Source organism: Dipteris shenzhenensis, chromosome 1, assembly GCF_047967505.1.
Source record: "Dipteris shenzhenensis isolate YYH24624 ecotype China chromosome 1, Dip_SZ_1.0, whole genome shotgun sequence".
Lineage (NCBI taxonomy): Eukaryota > Viridiplantae > Streptophyta > Polypodiopsida > Gleicheniales > Dipteridaceae > Dipteris > Dipteris shenzhenensis.
This window is the reverse complement of record NC_141596.1, coordinates 58,748,591-58,761,974: the sequence shown is the minus strand read 5'-3', so window position 1 is coordinate 58,761,974 and position 13,384 is coordinate 58,748,591. Positions and strand designations below refer to the sequence as shown.

Here is a 13,384-nt window from a genome sequence, read left to right as displayed (position 1 = left end):
TTTCTCTATTCTCCTATCTATCTACCCGTACATACTTGTACATGGCACATGGATGATGACCTGCCCAATGACCCATATACTTCAACACTCCCCCATCATTGGATGGTCTCTATATCATCATACCAAGCTCACCATAACCTAGCCAACACGGCAAAATGATAACGTGTACAAAGATACTACAAGTGATACACAACATGTCGGTAAAACTCAAGTATATATAAAGGTCCACCTATGTGGACAACGATCCCACAACTGTGGAGTTTTCCCATCCTTGAATGAATGAGAGTGTGAATGTTCTAGCGGTGTGAAGCCAAGTACAGTTACTGAGTTGAAGATGCATCAAAAACAAAGATAAAAAGTTTACAAATGTGCAAGGTGTACCTTCATCGTAACTACCCTTTAGAAAATGGAAGAAAACCTAAGACAGATCTACCTATAAATGAGAGGAAACGTGGGGAGTTCCTAAGCTCTTTAGAAAACATCTACCTTGTTAAGTGAGGCTACATTATCACTTGGAACAAAAGACCCAAAGCAGCACCAAACCTCATTTAAACTTTCTAAAACGTCACATATAGCTGCCATGTTAATCATGCCTTCACACAGAAGACCCAACAAACTTAACATTGACTATTAGGGCAAAGACCTTCTCTACATGTTGGAGCAGCTTTATTGTGTAACCAAGCAGCAGCTGTTAAACACCTTGAGCTTTTACTTATTTCACTATGGGCAATCAGGAGAGAGATGTCACCATAACCTGCAAATTTAGAGCAAAGCTTTATATTGGCAATGCGAAGACAAGAGTGCCTTAGAATATTTCAAGCATGGATGAACCACGCTATCATGATACAGACAAAGCCATAACCTGGCGAGCTAGGGCTGGCGACTGTTGTAGCAACTCCTTAAAATTATTCTCAACTTCCTTCATCTGTCTTTCCAAATACTCTAATGACGTCTACAAAGAATACAACAGAAAGTTGTTATTATTCATTCTTACATAATACAACTTTCAATTGAAGCGTTCAAGGGCCTAACAATAAGGTAATTCAAAAAATAAGTAGCTGGACATACTGAGACGTGTGTAGTTAATCTTTTCGAAAACTAATTGAGTACACACCTCCAACGTGCTAATTGTGGTTTCACAATCTTTGCTCTTGACCTGCTGCTCCTTGATTAGGTCCACTCTTGGCTCTAAAATAAACCTGTGATACATACAAGTATTACTTCTGTCATAGTAATCCCTTCGAATTTACTCAGAGCTATATCTTTTCTGGACAGCAAACTCTACCCTACGTGAACGAAAAATCAGAGGAGAATCGGCCTAGTCATGTATATCAAACAGAGAAGATATGGTCCTCAAACCAAACACCGGGCATTCATCATGATACTCACGCTCTTCCTGCAACAACAGGAACATGAGTCAGCTCTCTCTCTCTCTCTATAAATATATATATATATATATTAAAAATCTCACACGCACATGGACATGTATACACCCACAAACGCATACCCTAGACACGAACATGTACTCACATCTACACAGACCCACAGACAGGCTCTCTCTCTCTCTCTCTCTCTCTCTCTCTCTCTTGCGCGCGCGCGACATAGTACGCATTTTCAGTTATTGGAGCATGGAGACCCTGAACATGACATGTAACATAAGGGCTTTCACAAAGGAGCTTCCTTAAAAGCAATGCAGGGGAAGGGCCAACTGCAGTGAAAGAAGACTCTCTCGGGGATCACAAAAGGGGTCGAGCAAATTTTGCAAATGATCTCAATTTGGGAGGTGGGAACCATATTGGCGGGTTATTGATGGAATACATGCATACGTGTTGAGTTCACTAACAAAATTGGATCCTTTGTCGTCAGGCTGTTGAAGGTCATGCTCCACTGTCATGGGGATGTGAAAAGTGATGTAAAGTATCTTTGTAACTCAACCCATTCTTGACCCGGTAACCATGGTTACGTGTAGTAATGGTTTGGCCGTGAGGGACTGGCTAGGGGAAGTGCACACTTCCTAGGGGCAAAGTCCAGGTGCACCACTAGGTCCTAGGGGCAAGGCAAAGGCTTTAAAGAGTGGTCTAAACGTTGGGCCCAAGGACAACCAACGTTGTCCTTGGTATGGTGGTTAGAGCTTTAATGAAGGGCCAAGTGTCATGCATGTAGGTTCATGCCCTTCCCCCACCTACCATCTCTCTCCACTCACCCTACTGGAGGCTAGCAAGTCTAGCACAACCTCCCCCTGCATTTTTCGTTGCATTTTCTTGGCTCTTGCTGTTGTTTGCTGCTGCTCTGGCTGTTCCTTCACCTCTTGAACGTTTTTTTGAGGCAGCCCTATTGCAGGCACGTATCCCGAGGCTGTGTTTGGCTGTTGGTGCAGATCCCCAGGTAGGGAGCAGGCATTTATTGCAGTCCGTACAGCCGTACAGACTGTACAGAACAGAGTGCAGCCCCCAAGGCTGCGGTACAGGCTGGTGGTAGCGAGGATCCAAGGCATAGATCCCGGTGTAGAGGCTTTAGGGCAGATATTGTGAGGGAAAGAGAGAGAGGTGGAACGTTAGGAGAGAGAGACACAAGAAGTGTGGGTGTGTCAAAAAGTGTTGAGCCACACCACAAACTCAAAGGTTTTATTAGGATTAGGGATTCACCCTATGACTGTCTTAAGACAGTCATAGGGGTCATAACTTTTAAAGGGTGGCAATGTGCCTTTACCCCAACAACCTCCCACCTAAAGGCCAATGTGCCTAAAGGGGAGAAAAGAATAAAAATTACAGCAATATACAGTTACTGTATACAAGACCATAAAATAAGAATGGTCTCATCCTAATCCCATGATGTGGCGACAATGTGCAAACCGCTCTGTAGGCAAGCTCTTAGTGAGCAAATCTGCAGGATTATCATCAGTATGCACCTTCACAAGCTCAAGCCGCTTGTCTTCCAGTACCTCCCTGATGAAATGGTATTTCACATCTATGTGCTTGGTCCTCTGATGAAAGACCGGATTCTTTGCCAACATGATAGCACTCTGACTATCACAATGCAAAACTGGCATATCTCCTGTAATGCCCGCCCAAATCTCCCACCAGCCGAGTAAGCCATATTGCTTCCTTGCAAGCCTCAGTGACTGCAACATATTCAGCTTCAGTGGTTGACAGTGCAATGCATTTCTGCAACCGAGACACCCATGATATAGCACCTCCTGCAAATGTGAAAATATAACCGGTAGTAGACTTCCGATTATCTGCATTCCCTGCATAGTCTGAATCTGTAAAACCATGCACCAATGCATCCTGCCTACCATAGCATATGCACAAGTCTTTGGTACCCTTGAGATACCTCAAGACGCCTTTCACTGCTTCCCAGTGCCGCTTGCCTGGATTTGCCATATACCTGCTGATGACTCCCACCGCAAAAGCAATATCCGGACGAGTGGCAACCATGGCATACATCAAAGAACCAACTGCACATGCATACGGAACCTTGGCCATCTCAGCCTTATCATCATCTGATCTGGGGCTGTCCTTACTGCTGAGTTTTAAATGTGGAGGCAACGGGGTACTAATAGACTTCCCCCCCTCCATTTTAAACCTCTGCAGTACTTTGTCAATGTACTCCTTCTGTGACAGAAACAAAAGTCCCTTGGACCTGTCACGAATAATCCGCATACCAAGAATATGGTTTGCATCACCCAAGTCTTTCATGTCAAAAGACATATGCAGTTGCTTCTTCAAAGCACTAATCTCCTGCTGAGATTTGCTGGCAATCAGCATGTCATCTACATATAGAATGAGTAGCATCAAAGTGCCATCCTTTGCCCGTTTGGTGTACAAGCAGTGATCGGTCTTTCTCCTGAATAGTTCGATTCATCTGCTCACTCACACCATTTTGAGATGCATTATGAGGGGCTGTGAGTTCCTGTTTAATGCCCTTAGCTTCGCATAACTGTACAAAAGCATGTGACACATACTCACCCCCATTATCGGATATGAGGCATTTCAGCCTGCGTCCTGTCCGATTCTCAACTTGAGCGACAAACTTCTTGAAAGCATCTAAGGCATCGCTCTTATGCTTCAAGAAATAGACCCACACTTTGCGTGTGGCATCATCAATAAAAGTAATGAAATACTTTGCACCCCCTAGTGATAGTTGTGGCATCTCACACAAATCAGTGTGCACTAGATCAAGCGGTGCTCTATTCTGGGGAGTTCTCCTCTTATGAGGAGTCATAGAATGCTTTCCAAAAATGCAATGATCACAAGTAGGCAAATCTGAAAAAGAAAGAGACGGTAGATAACCCAAACGTGACAGTTCTTGCATTCCTTTAACGGACATGTGTCCCAACCGGCTATGCCACAATGAAACCTTTGGCAGCTCGGTTATGGCAACAACATGATTACCTGCACTGGAAACATAAAGAGGGTACAAGGTATCACTCTTATAACCCTCAACCACTACAACCTGGCCATCAGTAATCACCCATTTGGAATCCCCAAATGTGGTGTGGTAACCACTGTCATCCAACAAGCCAGTGCTAATCAGATTTTTCTTAATTTGCGGCACATGGCGAACACCATCAAGCATAAATATGCGCCCATCAGGGAATACTATCTGTATACTGCCAATCCCTGCAATCTGACATGCATACTTGTTCCCAAGGTGAACAACTCCATGAGTACCTGTGTAGGAAGTAAACCACTCCCTATGAGGCGTAACATGAAAAGAAGCACCTGAATCCAAGAGCCAGGTGTGCATGTCATGGCCATCAACCAATGTATGTGCAATTACAGCAGAAGAACATAATACATCATGTCTGTCACTGTCATTGTCCTCTGCTGCAACATTCACTGCATCCAAGTCATCTGCCTTGGCCTTGCCTTTGCCTTTGCTTCCACTGCCTGCATCCTTTGTCTCAGCCTTCTTGGCTTTCTGATCCCGTATAAACTTGAAGCACTTAGACTTCACATGTCCCTTCTTGCCACAGTAAAAGCATTCAATATCCTTTTTGCCACGGGACTGACTGCGGGATTTGGACTTGCCAGCAGATCTCCCCTTCTGCTGAGTCCTACCTCTTTCCTGTACCTGCAAAGCATTGGAAGACTTGCTGCCCATATTATTCTTCCTGCTCATCTCCTCCATAAGGAGAGAGCTCTCCACATCAGCATACATAAGAGTGACATTTGAATTTGACAGAGTGGTCTTGAAAGTGTCCCAACTCTCAGGGAGGGTACACAACAAGAAAGTAGCCTTGAACTCCTCATCAAGGTTCAATCCCTGTGCAATAAGCTGTGTAAAGATGGCATTGAACTCACTCAAGTGTGAGGTCATAGCTGTACCTTCCTTCATGCAAAGGTCGACAAGCTTCTTCGACCAATAAACCTTACTGGCTGAGCTCTATTGGGCATACAACTCTTCTAGCCTCTGCCATAGGCCATAGGAGGTCTTTTCAGCCTGAACATTGAACACAAGAGAATCAGTGAGAGTAAGCATGATAGCAGCCCTTGCGGACAAATCAAGCTCCTCCCACTCATCATCTGCCATCCCACATGGCTTGACACCCTTCACCCTTATGGGCTTAGAAATCTTCTTTAGCAGAAGTACATTCAAACACTGTTCTGCCCATAATGCATAATTGTGTGCCCCTTCCAATTTCTTTATGTTCAGTATTGAAGATTCACTTCCCCCTCATGCCATATCAGATAAGGAAAGTGCCTGACTCCCTGTAAGTCAAAAAATGACTAAATAAAATTCTGATTTCTCAGAAAAACTGCTCTATCAAGAGCCAGGAGCACTCACAATAGTGCTGTTTTTTACTGTCAAAAAATCTGCAGCAAAACAGAAAATTTTCCCTCCAGTCACTGTACCTTCTGACACACTGTACCGTGCTCAAATAGGCATAAAACAGTAACTTCAGAATGCTGCAGCTGTTCCACAAGTGCTTTACAAGTGCATCATCATCTAACGAAACACAAAACACTGATGTCCTGATCACTTCTCCCACCTCAGATGAGGTATTGCACTGATTTTATATGCATAAACCACTTGGCATACACTGTTTTGTCCACTGAAAAAAGCTCCAAACACCTCAGCCTGTCACAAACCTGCAACAAAGTATGGGACAAATCCCAACAAATCACCCTTAAGTCAAGGGGATAAAAGACATCTGAAGTCTCTACACAGTGACCACAGTGCTCTCAAGCACAATCTGGGCAAAAGCCCCTTGATTTGACACCTGTACCAAGTGAAAAACACCTCAACACTGAGGTAGCATACAAAATACAGCGCTCTCCTGGCACTTTCACCTGACAAAGTAATGCATAAACTGCCTGTGTGCACAGTGGCAACACAGATCCCAACGTATAAACACCGAAAAGAAGATCTTTTGAGCACTGTCAACGATGGACAGTTAGGGACCGAGGAAACTCGATGCGCCCTGGCCAAGCGTGGCTCAACTGAGATTTTCTAAGTGCCGTACACAAAATGTGACCTGCAAAGAAATGTCATTGATACACTGCGAAAAACGAGACCAATGTGGGCACCCTGGCTCCACACTGCCTCAAGGCATACACTGCATACACTTCCAGGCAAAAGCCCTATGAAATTGTCACCCGAAAACTGAGATTTGCACTCAGCAAAAGCATAAAAGCCCTCTGCAAATTAAGGCATCTGACCTTCCCGAAACAAAATAACTGTGCAACCACCACACACTGTGGCACTAGTCACCTCAAGCACGAGGGACACGAGTGTACTTGCTGTACCTCAAACACACAGTTTTAGAACTGAAAAAATTCCGAGAATGCATCAAGAAAAAAAAACCTCGTTGTACTTCTGTACCTGCGTGTACTTGCAAGTACCACGCAAAAGGGCAGAGTGCTCTCACTCTTTTCCTTCTTCCCTAAAAAACAAATCTGTGCCTGCTGTACCTTCTGTACCTGCGCAGGGTACCTGCTGTACCCTGTACCTGCGAGGGCACGGATCCCCAAAGAAAATTTCAGAATTTCTGTACCTGCCTGTACCTGCCTGTTGCGGCGTCCGTACAGCCGGTGGTACGGCTGGCTGTCGCGGCGTCCGTACAGCCGCGTCCGTACAGCCAGTACGGCTGGCTGCAGCCGCTGGCTGCGGCCTCCTTGTAGCTGGTAGCAGCTAGCAGCAGCTAGCTGCTGCTGCAGCTATAGTTGCTCGCGCAAATGCTGCGCGCGCTGGCTGTGCCCTGCTCGCGTGCTGCTGCCCTGCTCGCTGCTGCCGCGCCCTGCTCGCTGCTGAGGGCACGAGGCCCGAGGGGAGAGGGAGGGGTAGACCGGAATGAGAGGGAGAGAGTGGCTCTGATACCACTTGTGAGGGAAAGAGAGAGAGGTGGAACGTTAGGAGAGAGAGACACAAGAAGTGTGGGTGTGTCAAAAAGTGTTGAGCCACACCACAAACTCAAAGGTTTTATTAGGATTAGGGATTCACCCTATGACTGTCTTAAATAGGGGTCATAACTTTTAAAGGGTGGCAATGTGCCTTTACCCCAACAGATATGCGTACATGTGGTCCTCTCCAGCCTTTTCTTGCCCCTCTTCCGCTCTCTATCTTCATTTTTCTCTGCTCCCGGTAGCTGGAAACCTCCTGCACCCTGCGAGGAGCCTGGACAGAGAATAGGCACGAGGAAGGAGCTCGCTCCTCTGCCACAGACAGCGGGAACTGGTTCCAGGTTCTGTTTTTCATTGGTCTTTCTTGCTTTGGAGCTTTTTCCACTGCATGTGTTGTTCACAGTCCTTTCGGGTCTCCTACAAGTTCTAGCAAGCACCCAGAGGCAAGGGTGTTCCTGTGGAAGGCCTAAGGATAGTGTGGATGCATGTGATAGCCTTGAGGCTGCTTTGAGCTCAGCTTGCCAGTGGTTTGGATGCCTGGATGCCTCTCAGTTTGGTCACGTAAGAAGTGGATGTCTGAGTTTGCCTTGCCAGTTGGATTCTAGTGGTGCACTTGATTTGGATGCCCTGAAGACCGATAGAGGATTTGCAAACAAAACAGTGTAGGGGTGAGCCCCTGGTGTAAAGCATTTCCATTCAGAAGCATTAAATAAATACCGAAAGGGCGCCAAGGCATTTGGGGCCAGTGGGTGCATATTGTACTGTTTTCACATTCACTGAGCAGGGGCATTCTAGCCTCCCCTTTGTTGTTGTTGAAGTTTGTTTCTAAGTTTTCTAAGTAGTTGAGTGACTGAAGCTTGCGTTGTGACTATTTAAGAAGTTTATGACTTGAGTAGAAGAAGATCACTGGCCTTTGTTTATTGAAGGCTGGTTACAGTGGTTCCATTGCCGGGATAGTCACCATCTTCAATCTCAGCAAGCACGTCACACCGTGAGAGGTCGTTGATCATTTCCGAGCAAGAGGGACAAGAGGAAGACAGAGCATCAGAGAGTTTTGAAGAGGAGCACACCATTGGCGGGGGTGATGAACAACAGGACAGTGGGGCACATCCTGTTTCTCCTGAGCATGCCACTGAGGACTCACAGGATGAGGTAGATGAGGCAGAGGAGCTTGATCCCAATGCCCTTTTTCTGCTGCGAATACAAAGTGTAGCGGGAGCCCTGTCGCAGTTGTAACATGCCGTCACAGAGATTATGCAAGCTCCTCCCACTATTGTTGCTCCCCCTGGAAGCACAAAGACAGCTCAAAAGAAACAGAAGAAGCATAAAAAGGCTCACAGACATGTATCTTTCAATGGACAGCCTTCAGATATGCCCACAATCACCCCTGTAGCGGGTAATGCCAATAATTTTCATTCGGTGAATCAGGACATCAAGTCCTCCCTCAGCCCATGATGCATCCTGGATACTTTGAAGGAATTTTTAAGCAATGGTGGGACCGCCCACAGAAAGGCCCGGGATGCTAGGCAGCTTTATGGGCAGCACGCAGCCCGGAATGCAGAATTTCTGGCAACCTATGATGGGTGGAATGCCCCTTGCAAATGCCAATATGATGTACTCAAACATTGGAATGCAACCTGGAATGCAGACAAGAATGCCTGGGATGATGGGCAATACTTGGAATATGCCACAGAGGCAAGGAGTGGGACCAGAAATGCCTAACCCCACCATGGGTACGGGTGGAATGGCTCAAAATGCAGAAGCCATGATGACTTTGCCCTTTTTACAGCCCCCGTTTATGATAATCTCACTCCTAAAGGCAAGTTCAAAGATTACAAGGAGTGAGGGGCAGCTATAAAGTTTGAATCCTCCAATGGGATGCAGGACAAATTGAAAGCCTTGACATTCGTGCAACAGTTTGATGCCGCCTACTCAGGTAGAGTCTTCCAAAGTCCGAAAGACAGCCACATTTTTGAAGGGCAATGCGCTCCAATGGTGGACTAACCTCCTCTTGCAAGGTAGAGCACCTACCACTTGGGTCGAATTCAAACAGGTCTTCTCAGCAACATGGCTCACTACCACCTTCGAGGTAGTTTGGGAAGCCCTACTGCCAATGAATTCTTACAAACATGTACCGCTGTCCGAGCAAATTGAAAGGTATTGCTGCAGGTTGCCAAAGGAGATTCGGGACTACTGCACAAAGACAAGGGTCTCCAACATGTCACAGTTGATTGAGAACGCCACTACCGCTTATGCCCTCATGCAGGGGAAGGTTTCTGGGTTCAGAGGTAGCCAACAGGAGACACCAAAGTCAAAGGGCAGCAAGATGGAATCTCCTAAGAAGTTCAAAAAGCTTTCACAACCCATGAAGGCAAAGTTTGTTGCAAGACAGAGGCGAGTACCGACCCGTATGTCAATTGAAGAAAAACAAATCCTGTATGATGCCAACAAGTGTTATATTTGCAAGGAAGAAGGCCACAAGGCTTTTGAGTGCCTACACAAGAATTGTAGGTTCCCTCCAACTGAGCAGGGTGAGCATAAGGAAGCGACGAGGAATGATCAGAGGAATGAGAAGCCCCAACCCACTGCTGGTCTTTTGCCAGACTTGATTGGGGTTGTTCACAATACAGATGCTACAGAGTTATGCCAGGCATGGGGCAAGATAAGAGACCAGACAGCTCTGATGTTTTTCGATCCGGGTTCCAAGGCCAACTTTATTTCTCCAGAGCTGGCCGGAAAGGTGGGAATACGGGCAGAAGAGATGGGTCCTTTGTGTGATGCGGATATGGCTTGCTCGAGGCTCACAGCCAGTCAATTACTCCAGTGATAGGCAAGCTGAGGATGCATATTTAGAGCTACGTGGACACGGAAGAGTTCTATATTATGCTGTTGAATGGTTGTGATGTGTTACTGGGGATACCCTCGCACTTCCGTGTTGGGGCTGTTTTGGATACGAAGAATAAACAATCACAATCACTCACCATGGCCAAACCCACGTTCTTGATGCTAAGCTGAAGGGAGAATCCATCCCTGTTGTATATGCTTCTGCCATTGGCAAAGTAATGAGAAAGCACCTTTCAGCTTACTTAGTGTTTGCATCTGAAAAGAAGTCAGTACAGGAAGAGTCTCATTTTTCTAAGCTGGAAAAACAGCGGACAGATTCTCTTTTTCAGTTTAAGGAGCGCTTTTCACTCACTTCCATAGGAGTTGCCCCTAAAAGACCAGAAGACCATACGATAGACATAATCCCTGGTAGAAATCACAATCAAGAAAAGATTCCCTATACCCAGGATAGATGATATTTTGGACAGGCTACACCGATTTGGGATGTTCAGCCGCATTGATCAGAAGAGTGGTTATCACCAGATCAGAATTCAGCCAGAGGATGTACACAAAACAGCATTTCGTACCACATTTGGTCTATATGAGTTTCTTGTCATGCCATTTGGGTTAACGAATGCACCTGCCACCTTCAATAGAATGATGGACAGGATGTTTAGAGAACACCGAGCCTTTGTTGGCACCTTCTTCGATGACATCATCGTGTTCTCTCAGGATGAGGCTGAACATAAGCAGCACCTGGCAATTGTTTTTTAGGAGCTTCCGAAGCATAAGTTGCTTGTCAATGCCAAGAAAAACAAAATTTTCATGCATGAGATCCATTTTCTCGGGCACATTGTTTCCAAAGATGGTGTTAGGATGGACCCCGCCAAGCTAGAGGCCATCAAGAATCAGCCACTTCTAAAGAACATCCATGAAGTACGTAGCTTTTTGGCTTGTGCGCGGACTACAGAAGGTTCATCCAGTATTTTGCCGAGATTGCATCTCCTTTACATGCCTTACAGAAGAAAGGGGTCACCTTCACATGGGGTTCCAAAGAAATTGCAGCTTTTAACCTACTGAAGCAGGAACTCTACTCAGATCCTGTTATTATTTTGCCTGATCTTTGCAAACCTTTCGTTGTCCAAGCAGATGCATGTGGGAACAACGAAGGCGGGGTACTTATGTAAGATGGCACAGTGGTGGCATACGAGATAGAATGCTTCAGGAGGCTGAAATGAATTTTGGCACCTATGAGAAAGAGATGTTGGTTGTCATACATGCTCTTTCGACTTGGAAGCATTATCTTTTGGGTGCTGATTTTCATGTCCGGACTGATCACCAATCCTTGCGGTACTTTCTCACTCAGAGGAAGTTGTCTGAGAAGCATATGAGGTGGGCAAATTTCCTTTCTATGTTTCATTTTCAGGTTGTGCATGTGCCTGGCAAGAAGAATGTTGTTGCAGATGCACTCTCACAAAAGCCCACCCCAAATGCAATGTCTATTAAGCCGCAAGTTTCAGCCGTGACCATTGCATATCATGATGAGCTTGATGCCATGAAGGACCAATATTCCAATGATGCTCATTTTTCATGGATTTATGATTAGTTGGTCGATGGACAGAGGCATGAGTACTACACTCTCAAAGAAGGTTTTCTGATGATGCATGGCAGACTGTGTGTCACCAAACAGTTGAGGCCAAAAGTTTTGACAGAGAGTCATGCCCCACCCTATGCAGGACACAGAGGCATAGATGCCACCATCAAAGCCATGGAGCATTATTTCTTTTGGCCATCATTGAGGAAGGATGCCAAGGCATATGCCAAAACATGAGAAGGTGAAATATGACAGACAGAAGCCGACTGGACTCCTGCAACCTTTACCTATTCCTGATCGACCCTGGCAAAGCATTGCTATGGATTTTATCTTCGATCTTCCTCGTACACCATCGGAACATGATGGGATATGGACCATTATTTGCAGATTCAGCAAGCCGGCCCATTTTATTCCCGTACAGAAGAAGATTACAGCAGACCAAATGGCGAGACTTTTTATGTCTCATGTGCTCAACATCACAAGATGCCTCAATCAATTGTCAGTGATTGAGACCCACGGATGACAAGTCTTTTCTGGAGGGGTATCTTTGAGAATATGGGTACCACGCTGAATTTATCATCCTCTTTCCATCGTGAATCTGATGGGTAGTCAGAAGAAGCCAACTCCACTGCCCTTGATCTTCTTAAGTGCTATGTTTCGGATCAGCAATCGAAATGGAAACAATTTCTGCCACTTGTTGAATATGCATACAACAACACTGTACATTCATCCACAGCGAAAGCTCCCTTCCAAATTGTGACAGGAAAACGGAAGGTACCTCCCATTCTGCATAGGAAAGAGAGGATTTTTGAAGCGGACAAATTTGTGGAAAGTCTTGATGTTGCGTCTCCAGAAAAGCCAGGAGAAGCACAAATGGGCAGCAGACAAGCATCACCGTGAGTTAATCCTGAAAGAGGGCGATTGGGTGTTGCTGCGTTTCTAGAAAGCACAACTCAAGAAGATGTAAGGCAAGGACAAAGTGTACACAAAGCTGAAGATGAGGTACTATGGTCCTTTCCAGGTTTTTGAACGCATTAATGATGTAGCTTACCGGCTGAAGCTACCTACCACTTGGACCATACACAATGCCTTTCATGTGAGTTTATTGAAGCCTTTCCAAGGCGATTTGAGTGTGCTGACATGCTTCATGAGGATCAGCCCGAGGTGGAAGAGTTGGATGAAATCTTGGTTCCAGAACAGATTTTGGCACACACGGAAAGAAAATTAAAAGGTAGAGTTTCCCGTCGCTGTCTGGTGAAGTTCAAGAACTATCCTCCACTCGATGCAAAGTGGATGGAGGACGGTGATCGGGCAGAGTCACTTCAGAATTTGCAACTCTACGTGGATGCATTTCAGCTTGAGCCCACTACGGTGCAGGCTTCTACAGGTTCAACCAAGCAAAGATCTGGCGCATTGCCTGGTGCTTGAGAGGAGGGTAGCACCTCCTGTAACAAAGGGTTACTTTTTACTTAGGCTAAAAGTTAGTAGAAAGGCCATTATTGGCTTGTAAGTGTTTTCTTCTTTTTTTAGGGGATACCATAAGTTGCCACGTGGCATCCTAGGAGGTAACCCCATAAGCAATACTACTTTGTACTACCCTGGGCCATACCTTTATAAGGGC

The 13,384-nt window shown here is 45.7% G+C and overlaps 1 protein-coding gene and 1 long non-coding RNA gene across 2 annotated transcripts in view; both read right to left on the bottom strand.

Moving 5' to 3' along the window:
* Positions 1–236: 236 nt before the first annotated feature.
* On the bottom strand, positions 237–1,232 carry LOC147906114 (uncharacterized). Its single transcript, XR_015541925.1, has 3 exons — positions 1,115–1,232; positions 863–952; positions 237–754 (listed from the first exon to the last, which is right to left on the bottom strand). It is a non-coding gene; the product is annotated as an uncharacterized LOC147906114 (long non-coding RNA).
* Positions 1,233–1,262: 30 nt separating this feature from the next.
* The window catches only part of LOC147906112 (prefoldin subunit 1-like), a 41,757-nt gene continuing 29,635 nt past the window's right edge, over positions 1,263–13,384 (bottom strand). Inside the window, exon 4 of the mRNA XM_087383231.1 lies at positions 1,263–1,396. Within this exon, the coding sequence (XP_087239357.1) occupies positions 1,386–1,396 (11 nt within the window). The 3' untranslated portion in view covers positions 1,263–1,385. The remainder of the gene's footprint in view (positions 1,397–13,384) is intronic.